Genomic DNA, 20,044 nt, shown 5'->3' with positions numbered 1-20,044 from the left:
TGTGTTCTGTGTGTATCTCTCTACAGGGACCACATGGAATGGTCAATAGAAGAAGAAGCAACAGCTAGAGAAAAAACAACCGAAAACTCATCTATAAAAGTGCAGCTGGAAGACCAAGGTAAGGAACCACTTGTTTCCAGGAACATATAGAGATAATGGAATGGATTCTTTTTGCCTTATCATTTCACAGATCCAATCCATTCCTTGCTCTTTTTTGCTCAGATTGTGATCTTACTGATAAGAGCCTAGGTATTTGCCTAGTGCATTTTAATTTCCATTTGGAAGAATTCTCCCTTCCTCCAAGGTATTAGGGCTAAGGTCATCCAGTTCAATTACAAATTTAACATGCATCTAGCTGATTTCTGATTCCTGACTCCTGTATATTTAGAGATCAGGTTATGGCAGTGCTCATTCTGGGTTTATGTACATCAGAGTAGTCATGTTTCGGACATGGTGTCAAACAATTATTGTTTAGAAATTTTCCCCATTATAATACTTAGTTCCAAATGACGTATTGTAATTGGAAGCTTATAAAGCTTCCAATATATAAAGCATAGGTCTGACCTTGCTACTGCCATGCTCAAGAAGCTGCCCTGGTTCCTCCCTGTGTCTCCCCTAAAATATAAGATCTTCTGTTTGGCATTTAAAGCCCTTCATCAGCTGGTTCTAGTCCACCTTTTTAGGCTAATTATATACTCACTTTATAAACTTTACATTCAGCCATACTGACCTATTTGATGTCCTTTTTTTATACAATGTTCCATCTCCTTTCTTCTCTCCTTTGCACACAGTCTCTGCTCCATTCCTGAAATGCATTCCCTCCTCATCTCCACTTATTAGAATCTCAAACTTCCTCCAAAGTTTATTTCAAATGAACTCCTACATGAAACATTTCCTGATTCCTCCCATTGCTAGTCCCACCCACAGATTGCCTTGTATTTACTTATATGTGTACATGTCATTTCCCCACAATAGACTAAGCTCCTAGAGAACAAGGCCTTTTTCATTTTTGTCTCTCTATCCCCAGTGTGTGGCACAAAGAAATTTGGTTAGTGTTTGTTGGCTCAAGGTTATTGGATGACATGCCAATCACTGTTGTTGGATTTGATTCACTTCCTTGTGCATATCTTTGAATAGAAAGGAGGCAGGCCCTCAAGACTAGCTGAAGTTCCAGCCTGCATGAGAAAGACTTTGATACACTGGTTTTTTGATAGGAATAAATTAAGGAAAAAAAAAAAGAGCCATTGCCCACTGGCTAAATTGTCAAAAGGTCTGGGCAAGAAGTTTTGCAAGAAAGGTTTGCAAACACTAAATTACCACATGAAAAAAAGCATGCTCCCAATCACTAATAATAAGAGAAATGCAAAGAAAAACCATCCTAAGGTTTCTTCTTACACCCTGCAAATTGGCAAAGAGGACAGAAGATAGAACATTAAGGATAAAGGAGCTTTGGGAACACATTGGTGGAGTTGTGATGTGGTCCAACCATTCTGTGTCTATATTTGAAGTTATACAAAAAAAAAAGGGACTGAAGTGTCCATAATCTTTGACCCAGCTGACCTACTATTGGCCATATACACTAAGAGAGAATAAGATGTAAACAGATTTACTATACCAAAATATTCCTAACAACCCTCTTTGAGGTAGCAAAGTAATGGAAACAAAGTGGGACCACATTGGTTGGAGATTGGCTGAAAAAACCGTGGTATGTAACTCTAATGGTTGTTATTGTGTAGTTAGATATGATGAATATGGGGAATTCTGAGAAAGGAAAGATTTGTACAAACTAATGCAGAGCAAAATAAGCAGAATCAAGAGAATAATCCAGACAATGATTACAACAATGGAAATGAAAGGATCAATGAAATTGATCTTTGGATCCATTGATCGAATGCTGAAAGGAAAACCAATGAAAAGTCCTAAAGAAGAAGTCATAAAACACACCTTCTCTCTCCCGACAGAGAGGGGCACATTACAAGGGCAGAAAATTGTGTGTCTGAGTGTGTGTCTACATATGTCTAAACACATATACATACATACATATACGTATATATTTTGTTAGACAAGGTTTATATATTGGATATTTTTGCTTCATGGTTTTTGTTACAGGGGAGGGTTCATTTTGGGGGTGAGGACTAAAATGACTGAAGTGACGACAAATGCCTAATTACCTGTGTTGTTGCTCAGCTGTAAGGTATAGAAAGTTTCTGTAGTCATTTAGGCTACTTTTCAATTATAGTATTGAACCTGAAGCTTTTAAGATTGGACCTTGCTATATTTTAGAAGTGGCATCTTCTTTTTACTGTACCTTTATTTGGGAGAACATAGGAGAGGGAGGAAGAGTGCATTCAGCTATTAGCCATAGTAGATTTTCTACATGCTCCGTTCCAAACTCTCTGTGAGAGGCATGTTTGCACAATCAAAAGAGGGGCTGACCAGAAGTTAGGAAAACCTGGGTTCAAGTGAACAAGCTCTTTAAGACTCAAGTTATCAAAAGTTGCTGATCTGTACCAGTGGAGGGAGTTCCCACACTGGGAGTTCCTCACACTGATGAAATCACAGGTTCAAACCACCCAAATAAGAATACTATCCACATATATTTTTCCAGATTTTTTTTCCTACTTGGGGGGGCAAAATTAGTACAGCTGAGATCTAAGATAAAGAAAATCCAAGGGTTGGTTTCTGTATCAGGCAGCTACTCTGAAATTTCCCAGATAAAGAGCCTTGAATTATTCTGAGGAAGCCATGTGTGGCAAGACTTACTACAATCACTGGCAGATGAATATTGTTCCAGGAGCTATTGAAGGAAAGGTATTTGGGAAGGTTATGCTAGAAGGGTCCTCCCCCACTCTCGATGACCTGCCCCAGGGCAAAGTTTAGGAGGCAATGAGAAATGTCTTCTCATCCTTGCAGTTACAGACTGAGAGAACTCAGAGGCCATCCAGACCACCGGTGTCTAGGCCACTTACTCCCTGTGGGGCCAGAAACATACTAAAATATAATTGGGAAATGTTTAATAGAATAAAAAAAATACAACATAACATAGATAACATCATTTTGTGAGTTTTTAAAGTAAATATGTGACCCACAGGAATCTATTTCTAGTTGAATTTGACACTGCTGATCTAATCCAACCCATAATTGAATAAAGAATTCTCCCTACATCATATCCAGTAAAAAAGAAAATAAAAGGTCACGTATCCATTGAATCTTGAAGACTCAAATGATCTACCAATTTAGAAACCCTATCAAAAGAAGGGAATTAGGTGACTGACAACCTTTCTTAAAGCAGCCATATAAGCTTTTTGTAATCACTGCTTCCTTTTCAAGATATTTACTAACCTTCTCTGTTCTACAATTTTCCCAGGAATTGAAGTCAAGTTCACTAGCCTACAGTAGGCAGACACAATTTTCTTCCCTTTTTTGAAAATTGGGATGTTGGCCCATATCTTTTTTTGCCATTATATTTTGAATATCACTGAGAGTGACTTAGCAATCACATCTGTCAGTTCTTTCAATACCTGAGAGTGACTTGAATCCATGCATAGCAACCAGATGCTCTTACTAGCTCTTTACTTTTCTTGGGTATACCTTACTATTGGCCATTTTTCATGGTAGATAACAAAAGAAGAGAAACAAGAATCGCTCAAATTGGGCTGCTTTCCTCTTGTCCTTTATTATTGTCCCATCCATTCCAAGCATCAGTCCTATACTTCTGTATATGCCTCTTTTTGGATCCCTAGTATTTAGCACAATTCCTGGCATATAGTAGACACTTAATGAATCTTTCTTGACTGACTGGCTGACTATATGTTTATTACTTAGAATTTCTGTAATTTTAAGTGTTGGCCTTCCTGGCAAATGCAAATGAATTGATGCTTCTTGCTGTAGAACATATATATGCATAAACATAATCATATTAAGGCTTCCTTTTGTTAGGAACTTTGTGTACTGGACGTCTATGTCCCTTCCCCTATCTGAGTTAACATTTATATTTAGAATCCTAGGAAGAAAGTCATAAACACCTTCATAAGGCCTTTGATTCCTCATTTGATAAAATAAACAAGTTCATTCTATTGGTACCCTTCCTGAACTCAAAGTCTCCTTTGGAAATTCATGCCCATTCCATGGGCTTGGATGCTGTGATAATTGGTTTCCTTTTTATTTTTTCCTCTGAAACCTAGAACTTCTCCACTTCTTTCTCCAATAATAACTGTAGAGGTAAAAACGTTTCCAACTGCACCAAGACGACTTTATATTACCTGGCACTATAGATAAGATCCTCCATGTTGCTTTTGTTAGCTAGCCTTGAAATACTCAGCAAAACACTCCAATCCCTTACTCTCCTCTCCCTCAAGCAATTATTGTGCTCAGTGATGCATGGAGCTGGAGGGGGAGGTGGTGAGATGGCAACAAGGTGTAATGGATAGAATGCTGGAGCTGGAGTCAGGAAGAGCTGGGTTGATAGACTGACTCATACATTTACAGACTGTATGATTGTGGGCCTCAATTCCTCATCTGTAAAGTGAGGGGGTTGAATTATCTTACCTCTGAAGGACCTCCCTGCTCTGAATCTGAGATCTATAAGATCACAACCTTGCTCCCCACTGTTCACCATCCTGGAACCCTTGAGAAGGAAAAAGAACGTCTTTTAACAAAACAGAGCACAGATGAGACTTTTGCTATTAAAAAAAGGGAAGCTAGGAGTCTTTGGAGCTGCCACACCACCCTAGTCTGGGCATAGATTTGGAAACCCATAGTATCCCAGTCCCATCTCCAACCTTCTCAATTTTTTTTCTGTCTTCCTTTATTTAAAAATTTTTTTTAAAAAATTGTTTTCAGTTCTAAATTCACTCTCTCTCTCTTCATCTCTTCCCCCACCCATTGAGAAGGCAAGAAATATGATATCCGTTATACATATGAAGTCATGCAAAACATTCTACACTAGCCATATTGTGGAAGGGGGGAAAGACAAGAAAAAATAAAGTGAGGAAAGTATGTTTCAATTTGCATTCAGAATTCATCATTTTTCTCTTTGGAGGTGGATAGCATTTTTCATCACGAGTCCTTTGGAATTTTCATGAATCATTGTATTGCTCAAAGTAGCAAAGTCTTTCACATTTGATTATCATTACAATGTTGCTGTTACTGTGTGCAGTGTTCTCCTAGTTCTGCCCACTCAACTTCGCTACAATTCATATAAGTCTTCCCAGGTTTTTCTGAAACTATCCCTTTCATCATGTCTTACAGTACAATAGTATTCCACTGCAGTCATATACCACAGCTTGTTCAGCCATACCTCAAGTGATGAACATTCCTTGTTTCCAGTTCTTTGTCACCACGAAAGGAACTGCTCTAAATATTTTTGCATATATGGGGCGTTTCCCTTTTTCTTTGATCTCTTTGGGATACAGACATACCTAGCAATATTGCTAATTCAGGGGGTACTATTTTATAGCCTTTTGGACGTAGTTCCAAATTGCTGTCCATAATGGTTAGACCAGTTCTACCAACAGTGCATTAGTGTGTACCTATTTTTCCACATCCTCTGCAGGATTGTCATTTTCCTTTTCTGTCTCAGCCAGTCTGATAGGTGGGAGGTAATACCTCAGGGTTGTTTCGATTTGCATTTCTCTAATTATTAGTGATATACAGCATTTTTTATGTGACTTTTGATAACTTTGATTTCTTCCTCTGAAAACTGCCCATTCATGTCCTTTGACATCAATTGGAGAGTGAGTGGCTCTTATTTTTTTTATAAATTTGGCTTATGGTCTTATATATTTTAAAATTCTGCCCCCCCCCCCCCAGTTTCCTGCTATCCTTCTAATTTTGGCTGCATTTGTTTTGTTTGTGCAAAACCTTTTTAATTTTGCATATTAAAATTATCCATTTTCTTTTCCATAATCTGCTCTATCTTTTGTTTGGTCATGGACTCTTTCCTTATCCATAAATCTGACTGGTAATTTCTTCCATGTTGTCCTAATTTGCTTATTATATTGCTCTTTATACCTAAATAATGTTCCTATTTTGACCTTATTTTCTTTGGATGTATGAGATTTGTGCCTACTTTCTGCCAGACTGCTTTCCAGTTCACCAGAAATTTTTTGTCATATACTGAGTTCCTGCTTCAAAAGCTTAGGTCTTTGGGTTTATCAAACACTAGATTATTGTCATTTACTTCTGTATTGCTTGTTGTTGTTGTTGTTGTTCAGTCGTGTCCAGCTCTTCATGACCTCATACAAGGTTTTCTTGGCCAAGATATTGGAGTAGTTTGCCATTTCCTTCTCCAGCTCATTTTACAGATGAAGAAAGTGAGGAAAACAGAGGTTAAATGACTTGCTCAGGGTCATACAGCTAGTAAGTGTCTGAGGCCAGATTTGATCTTAGGAAGATTAGCCTTCCTGACTCCAGGCCCAGCATTCTGTGCACTGCACCACCTAGCCACCCTTTTACTTCTGTGTATAGTGTATATAATCTATTCCATTAATCACTCCATTTCTTATCCAGTACCAGATTGTTTTGATGATTACTGCTTTGTAATATAGTTTGAGATCTGGTACTGCTAGGCTTCCTTCCTTCACTTTTATTATTATTATTGATTCCCTTAGTATTCTTGACCTTTTGTTCCTCCAGGTAAATTTTGTTATTTTTTCTGGCTCTATAAAATAATTCTTTGGTAGTTTGGTTGGTATGGCACTGAATAAGTAAATTAATTTAGGGAATATTGTCATTTTTATTATATTGGCTCAGCCTACCCATGAGCAATTAATATTTCTCCAATTGTTTAGATTTGTCTTTATGTGAAGAATGTTTTCTAATTGTATTCATATGGTTCCTGTGTATGACTTGGAAGGTAGATTCCCAAGTATTTTATACTGTCTGCGCTGATTTCTCTATTTGTTCCTGCTGGACTTTGTTGGTAATATGTAGAAATGCTTATGGTTATGTGAGTTCATTTTATATCCTGCAGCTTTGCTAGAGTTATTCATTGTTTTGACTAGCTTTTTTTTTTTTGTAGATTCCCTAGGGTTCTTTAAGTATACCATCAGATCATCTACAAAAAGTCATAGTTTTGTTTCCTCATTGCTTATTCTTATTTCTTCAATCTCTTTTTCTTGTCTTATTGTTATAACAAGCATTTCTAGTACAACATTGAATAATGGTGGTGACCTCCTTACTTCACCTCTGATCTTATTGGGAAGACTTCAAGTTTATCCCCATTACAGATAATGCTTGCTCCTAGTTTTACATAGATACTACTTGCCATTTAAAAAAAAAACTCTATCTATTCCTATTATTATTAATATATTAATATTATTATATTATTACATGCAATATAATATATACTATTATATAATATTAATATATTAATAATTAACATTATTAATAGGCATTGGTATTGTACTTTTGTAAGAGCTTCTTCTGCATCTTTTGATATAATCATATGATTTTTATTGTTTTTGTTATTGATAAGGTCAATATGCTTATAGTTTTCCTAATATTGAACAAGCCCTGCATTCTATAAATCCAGCTTGGTCATAGTGTATGGTCTATGTGGTATATGCTGTAATCTCCTTGCTAGTATTTTATTTAAAATTTTTGCATTAATTGTTGTTGTGTTTGTCCTTTGTTCTCGAAGAGGACCATGACATCAGGGAAATGATGACATGACTTGTAGTTGACTTTGATTTGAGTGAGGGAGGGCTGTGCAGGGTAACTAGCCTCACTTTCTCCTCCAGAGCCATCTGGGTCCAGTAGCCTGATATTCACCAGCATAACTGGAGATGGCCCAGGATGCATTAATATTCATTAGAGAAATTGGTCTATTCAGGGATGGGAAACCTGCGGCCTTGAGACCACATGTAGCCCTCTAGGGCCGTAAGTGTAGCCCTTTGACTGAATCCAAACTTCACAGAACAAATCCCCTTAATAAAAGGTTTTGTTCTATAAAACTTAGACTCAGTCAGAAGGCCACACCCAAGGACCTAGAAGGCCACATGTGGCCTGAAGGCAGCATGTTCCCCAGCCCTGGATAGTTTTCTTTCTCTGTTTTTGTTCTCCCTGGTTTAGATAACAAAGCCATATTTGTGTTATAGAAGAAATTTGATAAAGCTTTTCTTTGCCTATTTTAAAAAAATAGTTTTTGTGAAAAAGGAACTGGATTCGAAACATGGCAGATGACATGGATCAGCAGCAGACCACTAACACTGTAGAGGAGCCGCTGGATCTCATCAGGCTCAGTCTAGATGAACAAATTTATGTAAAAATGAGAAATTATTGAGAATTATGAGGAAGATTGTGTGCTTATGACCAGAATTTGATTTTGAGAGATGTAGAAGAGACTGTGACAACTATAGAAATTGATGAAGAAACTTATGAGGAAATCTATAAATCAACCAAGCTGAACATTCCAGTGCTGTTTGTCTGAGGCAATGGGATTGTATTAGTGGCTCCTCCATTGAGAGCTGGCTGAGAGCAAGACTTTATCCTGTGTGGAAAATTGGAGACTCTGGAGGGTAGCCTTTGTGAGAAAAGCTGGTGTTCAGAAGAATAGCCTGTGAGACTTTTTGATATTTAAAAATAATCAAGGAATCCTCCACCCTTTAAAATGCATTTATTTCCAGACAATTCCTAATCTAACTGGCATAACACTCATTCTTAGATTTCTGGTACCAAACCTATCAATTAATGTTAGCGTCATAGGCAGAACTCTTTTTTCAGTGGTTTAATTTCTCTCTTCATCTTTTAGGAAATTATATATTTTTAAATTAAATGTAGCTTTTGGGTTTTTTTCAAAAATAGTTTTTGTAGGATTGGAATTAATTTTTCTTTAATTGTTTGGTATAAATCACTTATAAATCCATCTGGTCCTGGAGGTTTTTTTCATAGGGAGCTCATTTATGACTTGTTTAATTTCTTTTTCTAAGATAGAATTGTTTAAGTATTCTATTTCTTTTAATTTGGGCAATTTATATTTTTTGTAAATATTCATCTATTTCACTTAGACTGTCAGTTTTATTGGCATATAGTTGGGTTAAATAGCTCTTAAATTGCTTTAATTTCATCTTCATTGGTTGTATAGTTACCCTTTTCATTTTTGATACTGTAATTTGGTTTTCTTTATTTTTTAAATCAAATTAACCAATGGTTTATATATTTTTTGGTGTTTTCTTTTTCTTCAGAAAATTAGACCCCAATTTTATTTGTTAGTTCAGTGTTGTTGGGTTTTTTATACTTTCAGTTTTATTAAAACTTTGATTTTCAGGATTTCTGATTTTTAATTTGTTATTTTTCTAGGGGTTTTTTTAGTTGTATGCCCAATTCACTTATCTCTTCTTTTTCTCTTTTATTGACATATGCATTTAGAGATGTAAAATTTCCCCAAGTACTGTTTTGTCTGCATTCCACGAGTTTTGGTACTTTGTCTCATTGTCATTCTCTTTAATGAAATTATTGATTGTTTCTATGATTTGTTCTTTGACTTGTTCTTTATGATTTGCTTATTTAATTTCATATTAACTTCAAATTTATGCTTCCAAGGCCCTTTATTGGTTGTAATTTTTGTTACATTATGTTTTGAAAAGAGTCCACTTAATATTTCTGCATTTGTTTGTGAGGTTTTTAATTCCTGCCCTCCAACCTGCTTATAAGAATATCTTTTAACAAATCCCTTTTGGACGTGTAAGTCTTGCGTACGGGCTTCCTTTTCCTTTCCCTATTGTGCACACTAAGTAATATTATAACTCCTCTGGAAAGACATTTGCCACCAATGAAGAAAATGAAGTGGGTCAGAGAAGCTGATCAGTCCTTCTCGTTTTTCAATTCTTTACACTCAGAAAGCCCTTGTTCCATTTGCTCCAAAAATGGTCCCAATTTAAAAAGGGGGTTCTTCAGCTATCGGCTGGACTAGATAGCTGTCAAAGTCCCTTCTAAATCTGAGGTTCTTTGATAATGTGGGGGAAAGACCTGGTGGTAATAATTAATAGTATTAATGATAGCTAACATTTACATAGCACTTTAAGGTTTGTAAGACTCCTCACATATATTACATCATTTGATCTTCACAACTCTGAAGAATCGCAGCTAATAAGTGCTTGAGTTAGGATCTGATTTCCCTGCCCCACCCAGGGACAGAGTAGGAGCTCTCTCTGTACTGGTTGCCATGCAGTCCTGAAGAAGTGCTATAGATGGACTGTTTAAGAGTTCTCTGTCTTGCATAGCAACCAACATGGCACCCCTTTGCAGGATCCATCCTCCCGCTTCTGAGGAAGTACAGCCAATCTTTGCCAGCATGAACACAAACATTTTCTCTATTAGTCAGGCTTCTTGCTATTTGCCGGCAGAATTTGATGGAGAAAATCATGCCCAATCTGAAATAAAAGTTATCAGCCATCTTAGCTTATTTCTAGGAAGTTATAAATCATCTTTAGGTTATCTCCAGAAAATATGCAGATCTAAGGATTTTTTTTAATCTTTCCCTTTCTTTCACCCTTCTGAATGCCTCTGTTTAGAACATGAATAGATGAACAGCTCTGGTAATGTTCTCTTAAAATGCTTCAACTTTGCTCTGTAAGTGGCTGCCCATTTTGGTTTATTTGTGTTAACAATGAACTAGAGTGAAGCTAATGAGAAGGTTATTTTGGGGGCCTTGGAAACGGCAGTAAAGGAAAATGACAGTTCCCACAGAACCATAGGGTGACTGAAATAGAGAGATGGTGACTGGCCTGTCTCTATAGAAGCAGGAAAAGCAGGCTGGCGAGGACTGATGATAGCACTTTGAGCTACTTGGTTTTCTTATTAGCATGTTCAGCCTCTTTGTGAACAAGTTTGCTTGCTGCCGTGGAGACAAGGACAAAAGAATCCATTTAAATGAGACAAAGTGGCGGAGGTTTCTTATTGCAACTGCCCCTTTGCACTAGTCATCACTGTGGTTGACTTCATAGATGGCCTAGAACGAAGAAAGAAAAAAAGGCACACCATAGGGGTGGCTATCCCATGAGACTTAAACAAGGTCATCTAGAACAGCAATGACAAGGCTGGCATATGGATATCAACAGGGGAAAAGAAACCTTTGTTTGGTGAGGCGCTGCCCAATTTTATCCCTTCAGGTTACAGTTATGTGTGTACAGGTCGTTAACCTCCTACTGGTTATAAGCTCCTTGAGGGGAGGGACTGTGCTATTTTCCAACCTTGTATCCTCAGCATAGCATAGTGCCTAGTTCATAGGTCATAGATTGAGGGCTGGAAGAGAACTTAGAGGTTATCGAGTCCTCTCATTTTACAAATGAGAAACTGAGGCTCAGAGAAATTAAGTGGTCTCCTTACCCAAAGTCACTGAGGAGATAAGTAACAGAATCTGAATTTGAGCCTGACCATTTGTTGAACTGAGTTGAATTCTAGATAGGCGGTTAGAGCCCATAAGCCCTGGCGGAAGCTCCTGATGGGCTGTTTGGTGGCTACTAGGAAAAGTGATGAGATTAGTAATTTAGTAGCTCTGCCTACAGTCTTTGAGCCTTGACAAGATTTTTGACACATTCACCTGCTTGCCAATGGCTCTGTAATCTTTGTGTCATTTCTTATACTGGAAAGCCCAGAGTCTTCAAATGAATCAATTTTCTCTTGCATCTCAGAAGCAGATTGTTGTTGAATCTGAGTTCTGTTTACCTCTTTCACCCTCCATATTTTAGTGCCACTGAGGAAGAACTACTGGTTGAGTTGCTGGTACCAACTCTGTCTGCATATTTCTTTCAATCCCTTCTGTCTGTCTTTCCTTTCACAGCCAAGCCCTGGTCCCTTTGTCAAATGTCACAATAGCTTGGCTGAAGTTGAAAAGGGGAAATCCATATATGGTGTTGATAGTAAGGAGAGTTTGTTAATCTGAAGAATAACAAGGACTTTTTTTTTTTTAAATAGGGATGCCTCCTTTTAGCTGTTAGAGTTTGTCACCAGCAGGCCTTGTAGCAATATTCCTTTTTTCCGAATTGGCTGGTCTTATGATCCAGTTCCCCATTTCTACTTACTGATGTCTTTAAAATTTCAGCAAAACGAAATTATTTTGCTTTTTCTTCCTTCCCCTCCCCCTGCCCTTTTTGGACAGATCCTATTCCAAGGAAAATTTAAGAAGTATACACTTGGCAATTTAAGTTGAGGGTGTGGAAAAATGTTTTTTTCATCCCTTAAAAGCATTTCTAGTCTCTTAAATCATAGCTGGTTAGCTAGGAAATGTGATGGTTACTAAGCTCGGTAACAGAAACAGCTATTTCATTTTTAAATCAGCCTTGCAAATATCCAGCTGCCTTGGGCAAGTTATTATTGTATCAGGCAAATAATAAAGAATTCTCGCTTCATCTTGCCACTTGAGTACCCTGTGTGGAGGTGGTAAGTTAACAAAAAATTTCTGTGGACTAATAAATTTGGGATATTTGTTGGCAAGGCTGTTGAGAAGCTTAAAATTTCATGTGGGACTCACTTCAGAAATTCACTTTCATTGTAATAACCTTTAAAGGATTGTGGGTTTTTTTATTAGTCAGAAAACTTTATCAGTGATCCCTAGACACTTGGAAATTTCCAACTTTGAGAGTTGTTATTTGCGTAATCGGTGAGCAAAAATAACCCTAAATTGCTTTTTGTTACATAGCAACTTAGAATAAATTTTCATAATTCATATTAATCATATCGTATATGTGTCAGAGGCATAAATGGTTTAATACATTTTCTTATTTGTGATATTCAATGTGATTCAGAATGAATTCTGAATATTTATAATTGGCTAGTATGTGTCATATACCTTCTTACCCTCGGCAGCGTGTGAATAATTGAAAAGTTGCTTCATTCTGCCGTGGTTAAAAAGGATCACTGCATCTCTTTCTCTGCCATCAGCAAGCATACAGCAATTAACTCAAGAGTCTGTAACCCCAGTAGAGTAAACAGCCATGCTCCAGCAAGGAAATTTCTAATATCATTAGCATACCTGGTTAGAAGGTCAGAGACAAAGCTGAAGAAAGGACAGGTTTTTATCATTATTGGCCTGAGCTCAGGGTGACGAAACAACTGTCTAAGAATCGACCTGTGCAAAGAGAATTAACCCTTCCACATCCCTAGGTATCTTCAACACCCGTCTTGCAGGGAACTAAACTGTGCCCTGGAAATATCTGGTGTTTTTGTCATGATGTTATTGCATCATGATGACTGGCTGAGTTTCTACCTCCTACCAATTGCCTTTACTTGATTACAGAATTCTCAGCACTTGTGTGAGTATAATGACCAAGCTTAATCCCAGAGAAGAGATAAAAAAAAATGTACCTCCCTTGATTCTTTGCAGAAGTGAGGGGCCATTGGTATGGAACATTTCATGTAATACTGTCAAATTTAATGGTTGTGTTGGTTAGTTTTGCTATGCTGCTTTTTTTCCTCTCTTTTTTTATTCTTTGTTACGAGGAATGGCTCTCTGGATTTGGGGGAGAGGCCCATTCAGAAGTGAAAATATGTAAAATAAATCAATAAAATAGCAATAAAAATTAATTTTTAAAAAATCCTCAGCGTTGACAGAAATGGGACCTGCAACAGACAATAAAACTTTAAAAAGAATCCTTCCCAGTTCACTAGCCCTGGCCCCACCTCTACCCCCACTGAACTCTAATCCCAGTTTATATTCTCATTGCTTCTGCTAAGCTATGATCTCTCCTTTATGGTTTATACATTGAGTAATTCAAATAATACAAGTTGCATGAATTCTGTATTCTCATGTGTTGCTTTTGTCGGTTTCCATTATTACATCTCAGAGTACCTTTTTAGTACTAGATTTTATAAAGAGCTGAAGGCAATTGACATTAAATTCATAATTGATTAAATAATTCAGAAGGAGGCCTGATAAAGTTTTAATTTCAGTTGAATGGTTCATAATTTAGGGAAGAGGAAAGGAATAGCATAACTAAAATAATTTGCTGGATGGTTTTGAGGATATGTTGTGGTTCTCTTCTCCTCTTGCCTCCTCCCCTTAGTGTTTCCTTTGAATTCATGTGCATTTTTTCTTTTCTTTTTTTCCTCAATCTTTGAGTGGATTAGCAATTGAAAAGTAAAAATACTTAAATAAACAATTCCTGATACTCATTTATGTACATTTCTCATTTTTGTAACCAAGGTCGTGGTTTTAACAAACTTTTACCATTTTGATATCATTTAGTATTTTATGATAATCATAAAGGATGACATTAAATTTTGGTGCTTCACAAATTGGAAGAGCTGAATGTAGTAATACATTTGGCATCTAAACTAGATCAGTTGTGTTCCTGGGATGTCTGCTGAACATTAATTTTCTTTGCAATTTTAAACTGAAAGTAAAAGCAGTGGTGAAATATGTGTTTAAAAGACCATGTCTTGAGAAAATTTGGAACTCAAAAAATTGTAATACGAATGTTAAAAATTGTCTTTACATGTAACTGGGGGAAAAAATAAAACATTTTTTTTTCCAAAAAAAGACCATGTCTTAATGGTTTAGAGAACTGGTAATTTATAGTGTTCATGTATATCACACATGGGTGCAGAACGCTGAACAAAAGAGTAAATTGGGATGAATAGGTTTGTGGTATATCCAGAGCACATGTGGTTGACAAAGTTATTGACATTTAACCACTACTCTCATTAATTAGTTGCTTGTTGACTTTCTTAAGTAAGGAATCCTAACTTTCATTCCTCATGCCCTTTGAAATCCTTAGATTTAGCTACTTGTTTACCTACTTATTTATCTGCTTAGTTCTGGGAAATTTCTCAGGAAAGCAGTTTATACTTAGATTGGTACTTTTTGTCAGTGTGAGAGTCTGTCCCTAGCATGGATTAGATTTATTGTTAGGTATTTGGGGAGTGAGAAAGAAAAGGCAAAATAGAGAATGTAGATAAATTTCTAATTCCCTTTTGAATCAGTTATTTTCTTTAAATTTCTAATACATCAGGCACCCTCACAAAAAGTTAAATCTAGAAATATTCTACAAACAAATATCATTAATTTTGGGATCTTCCATAGGACCCCATTCATTAGTGCCAGTATGGGAACTGACTCTGATCACATGTAGGGTCTTAGCATACCTTGAGTCTGGTGTTCATAGGATAATGTTGTAGATCATTGATCATTTCTCACACCTTAACTTCAGAAGAGTATATTGGCTTTAGAGCATTTCCTGTAACTGTTGAGATTTTACATTGATGGCAAGTCATTTTGGGCCATGTGAATGGAACTCATTATGGACACTTTCCCTGCAGTTAGGATAAGTTACGAGATATAGTGGAAAGAACACTATTTTTGGTCAGAAGAATCCAAACTGCACTACTAATTACCTGTATGACTTTGGACAAGTCACTTAATTTCTCAGGATCTCAGTTCCCATCTGCAAAGTGAGGGAGTTGTTAGATGATCTCTGCAGACCCTTATATAGGGTGTCCAAAAGTCTTAGTGCATTTTTAAGCTTTTAAAGCTTTTGGGACACCCTCTAGTTCCTGGCCTAAACAAGAGGCAGATCCACCAAGCTCCAGTGTACCTACTGTAACAAAATTTAGGAATTCACATCAAACCAAATAATGATCAGAAAATCCAATAAGAAACTGTAGTGAGTGTGACTCAGCCAGGAGCCTGAAGGCAATAGGAAAGGAGACTGTCAATATGGCCAGTTCCAGCGTTGGCAAACAAGCCCAGCCTTTTAACACTAGTAAAAGACCAGAGACATAGCGTAGCCTTCAAGGTTCTGTGCCAACAGGGATTTCCCTCTCCCTCCAAAAAAACCCTAGAGAGGGCATGAAGTCCCAGTCCAAGGATCTCAGAAGCTCTGGAGAGCGGCAGTGACATGATTAAAGAGATAGATGATTTTTCAAGAATAGTGGGTGTTATGAACTGATGCGGAGTGAAGCAAACAGAAGCAGAACAATTTATAAAGTAACAATTGCATTGCAAAGAAAAACAACTTTGAAAGACTTAAGCACTCTTATCAGTGCAATGACCACCCTTGTCTTCAGAGGACCTATGATAGAGCTTGCTACCCACTCCTGACAGAGAGGTAATGGACTCAAGGTATAGAAAGAGTCATACATTTTTGGACATGACTACTGTGTAGAGTTATTATGCTTGACCATGTATTTGTTACAAGGTATTGTTTTGGTTTTCTTTTTCTTTTTCTTTTTCTTTCCCCCTGGCTTTTAGTTGGGTGTTTGACAGCAAAGAGGTTAGTAATTTTGATGCCAAAAAAATGTCAGAAGTAAGTATAGATAAGCAGAACAGTTGAAAATAATGCATAGGATTTTTATGTTTTTAAAAAGCAAGTGTTTTGAAAAACAGATCATAGTTTTATGTACAGCCCTCTTTTGTGTTTATATATCATATACACATACATACACATATAGATATGCATATATATAAATATTCTCTTTTTGATGTTTAATTTCAGAATTAAAAAATGTTAAGTTCCTTATAACCTTTAATTATGATTATACAGGGCTATAAAAGATAAAAATTGAAAGGAAAAAAAAAGAAAATCTTAGAGAAGTTGAAATAGAATCATGAGCCAGGTATGGACTTGATACAGAGTTACATGTCAGGGCTCCTTGGAACAACTTCCTGAGGGTAGAGGACCTTCAAATCTGTCAAGAAAATGAAGTATACTTTATGGTATATTCCAAAGCACTTTAAAACTCTGGCCTCAAATGCTGAGTGTCTTCATTAGGTGTAACTAGATTAAAATTTGATAAGGGCTAGGATGAGTAAAGAGATACTTCCAAGAACTGCTATCAAAGAAAATAAGAATATGGGGAAACTGTCTTTCAGATATGTGAAGGGTTTGCACTGTGAAAGGAGACCTCAACTTAATCTACTTGTCTCTAAAGGTACAATTAGGACCAGTGGTAGGAGTCATAGGAAAGCTGATTTTAACTCACTATAAGGAGGGACTTCAAAGAGCTGTTTTTAAAATATGAGATGGGTTGGGAGGGAGAAAAGGTAGATTTGTGTTTGTTGGAAAAAATTAAATGAATATTTTAAAATCAGGCGGGTTGCCATGAGAAGTAATGAATTTCCCCATCACTGAAAAGCTTCACAGAGTCTAGAATGATGACTATTTGTCAGGGATATTGGGAAGAGGATTCATTTTTCAGGTAGGAGCTAGATTAGATAGTCTCCAAGGATCTTTCTAGTTCTTAAATTTTCATGATGTAATGAGTCAAGCCATGCCACAAACATAAAAACACTTAGTCGTGATTGTGTAAAAAGGGATGCCCAAAGGAATTCTAATATGGATAACCTCTGTTCTCATTCTTTCTCCTGTCCTTCAGTCTGTGTTAAGGTGAGTTTGTGTTTGAGTTTTGCATTTAAAAAAATTGATGTACTAAACCTGAATTTTCAGCCTTTAGGAAATGTCTCTTTCTGAAGTCTTGATTCAAGATACAAGATATTCATGAAAATGCATTTATTAAGGGGTAGATTCCAAGTGTAAGTCAAGAAAAGGAGTTTGTAATGATGTTGCTCTGCATTTTTAAGGTCTTGGGCTGTGAATATGTAAGGTAAATAAAGTGAAGTTAAACATAAAAACACATTTTAAAAGTACATATATATATATATATACATTATATATGTATTTAAATTTGGTTAGTTTTTGAGCTTTGAAAATTTTGTGTGTTTTTTAAATGATGCATCTAAAATGATTATCACTATGAATAGCATAAATAATAAACAAAATACAGATTTCATAAGATGTCATTTTCTTTCTTTTTTGTTTTAGTCAAATATGAAAGTCAAGCCAGTAAATATTGGAATAATTTTTACAAGATTCATAAGAATAAATTTTTCAAGGATCGTAATTGGCTGTTGAGGGAATTTCCTGAAATTCTTCCAGTTGGACTACAGACTAGAGAAGAAAAGGAAAAAATGTCTTGGGACCATGTAAAAACTAATGCTACAGACTCTTTCTCAAAAATAGACTGCCCGGCCATGCCTAATGGAGTGGAGTCTTGTAAAAATGATTCTGTTGGTGATTTTGCCTACAGCCAGAGCGAAATGAGGTCTGGTGACAGCCAGCATCCCAAAAAGAAGAGAAGAGAGGCTGCAAAGACCAGTTTGTTCCCTGGCAGCCATGCCGCTTTCAGGATCCTAGAGGTACTGTACTAGGAAAATGTGGGCAGAAAGTCTCAGACAGAATGACCTCAAAGTGGACCATCTGTGTAATTTTTTTCAGTGGTGCTAGTTTGCATTTGGGGATTTCAAGTCACTAGACGAATGAAAAAAGAAAAACAAATAACTGGCCAGCATGATTTGGTTCCAGACTGAAGTGCCTAAAGAAATCTACATGCATAGATTATGTAAGGGAGTAGAATCAGTAACCAATCATCGTGGCTCTTGTCTCTAGTGATATAATTTGCAACCCATCGTGCCTGGTTACAATTTTTTTCTCTAAATCTATTTCTCACACTTATTGTATTTAGGTGGATGAAGGAGCTACAGTTTGAATATGACTATTTCTTGTTTATTTCTTGAGATAATAGTGTGCCATTCAGTTCATGCAAAAGCTTGTATTTCTATTGTACGTTAAGGCCCACAAAGTTTCTTCCTGCTAGGTAGAGAGTAAAGTTATTATTGTGCCTAATTTGCAGGTGGGAAAGCTGAGGCACAGAGAAGATAGGTGTGTATATCACAAAGTTAACAAAATGTCAGAACAAGTTCAACATGAGGATGATGAAAATCAGAAATGGTTCTAAACCTATAAATGCTTTGGCTACGGAGACATTTGCATTACTACATCTGATTTTTATTTGCCTTTTTTTGTTTTAATTTCAGGTTGGCTGTGGTGCTGGAAATAGTGTTTTCCCCATTCTGAATGCTATGAAGTGAGTACTAGGTATTCTATTAGTAGGCTATCAGGAAAATTATAGAAAGCTATAGTCTCATAAATAATACTTAGTGCCTGTGCTTGTCAGTGAAAGCCGACTGAAACAAGATAGCCAGCAGAAGAAAGAATTGTCTTGGGGTCTAGTTTCATGTGTAGTGAGATGTCACCTGAAAATATTGCTGAACAACTGTTCATTCCCTCTTGGAAAACTGCCGTGACTTGTTGTCGTTGTTCAGTTGTGTCCAACTCTTCATGACCCCATTTGGGGTTGTCTCGGCACAGACGCTGGAATGGTTTGCCATTTCTTTCTCCGTCTCATTTGACAGATGAGGAAACTGAGGCAAACTGAGTTAAGTGACTCGCCCAGAATCACACAATAGCTGCTAAGTGTCTAGGGTCAGATTTGAACTCAGGAAGATTAGTCTTCTTGATTCATGTCATAACTTACAGTTATTTAAAATAACAAGAAACTCTGTGTTTGTGTGTGTGTGTGTGTGTGTGTGTGTGTCTACCAGAATGATACAATAGGAGTCATGGGATATAAAAAATCTAAGAACTAGCAGGAACTGGAGAGTCAGCCTTTCTCTACCAGAAAATAGATGAGGAAACTGAGGCGATGGAGGTTAAGGGGCTAGATTACCATCACACAGTAGAATTTCTGGCAGAGCTGGTACCTATACCCAGGTCTCTTGTCTCAGAGTGGGAGAATATTTTTTCCCCCATAAACATCAGAGCGTTAGCTCTGAATGGCTGGGCTTTGGAAAGGAAGTCACTCTTTAAGAGCAAAGATGGACTTACTAGTTAGTACATAAAAATAGCCCACATTTCCATGATGCTTTTAAGGTAAGGTCTCCAAAGGCCTCACTGCACAGTAGTTCTGTGAGGCACGTAGTGAAATTACTATTATGCTCATTTTCCCAGTGAAGAAGCTAAGGCACAGAGAAGCTGACCGGCCCAGAGTCATATGCTAAGAAAAGTCAGAACCAGGACTCAAACCCAGATCTCTTGATTACAAAATCGAGCACCAATTGACATTAAATATACTTTTTGTCAGAGAATTTGGTTACACATGCACATGCACACGCACACTCCTAAGATCCCATTTCAGAAGTACAGTGTAAAGTACACTTAGTCAGAGGACTTGGTTTGAATCCCACCTTTGTCGCTTACTGCCTTTGTCA

At 36.9% G+C, this 20,044-nt stretch overlaps 1 protein-coding gene and 1 pseudogene across 4 annotated transcripts in view; both read left to right on the top strand.

The window, feature by feature from the left end:
- The window catches only part of METTL8 (methyltransferase like 8), a 122,028-nt gene that overhangs the window by 75,925 nt on the left and 26,059 nt on the right, over positions 1-20,044 (top strand). For all 4 annotated transcript variants that reach the window (XM_036745129.1, XM_036745130.1, XM_036745128.1 and 1 more), the window contains 3 exons: positions 27-118; positions 17,760-18,133; positions 18,812-18,861. In XM_036745129.1, coding sequence (XP_036601024.1) covers positions 27-118; positions 17,760-18,133; positions 18,812-18,861 — 516 coding nt within the window. The remainder of the gene's footprint in view (positions 1-26; positions 119-17,759; positions 18,134-18,811; positions 18,862-20,044) is intronic.
- On the top strand, positions 8,174-8,476 carry LOC118837967 (annotated as a pseudogene).

Source organism: Trichosurus vulpecula, chromosome 2 (assembly GCF_011100635.1).
Source record: "Trichosurus vulpecula isolate mTriVul1 chromosome 2, mTriVul1.pri, whole genome shotgun sequence".
Classification (NCBI taxonomy): domain Eukaryota; kingdom Metazoa; phylum Chordata; class Mammalia; order Diprotodontia; family Phalangeridae; genus Trichosurus; species Trichosurus vulpecula.
This window is presented reverse-complemented; position numbering and strand designations above follow the sequence as displayed.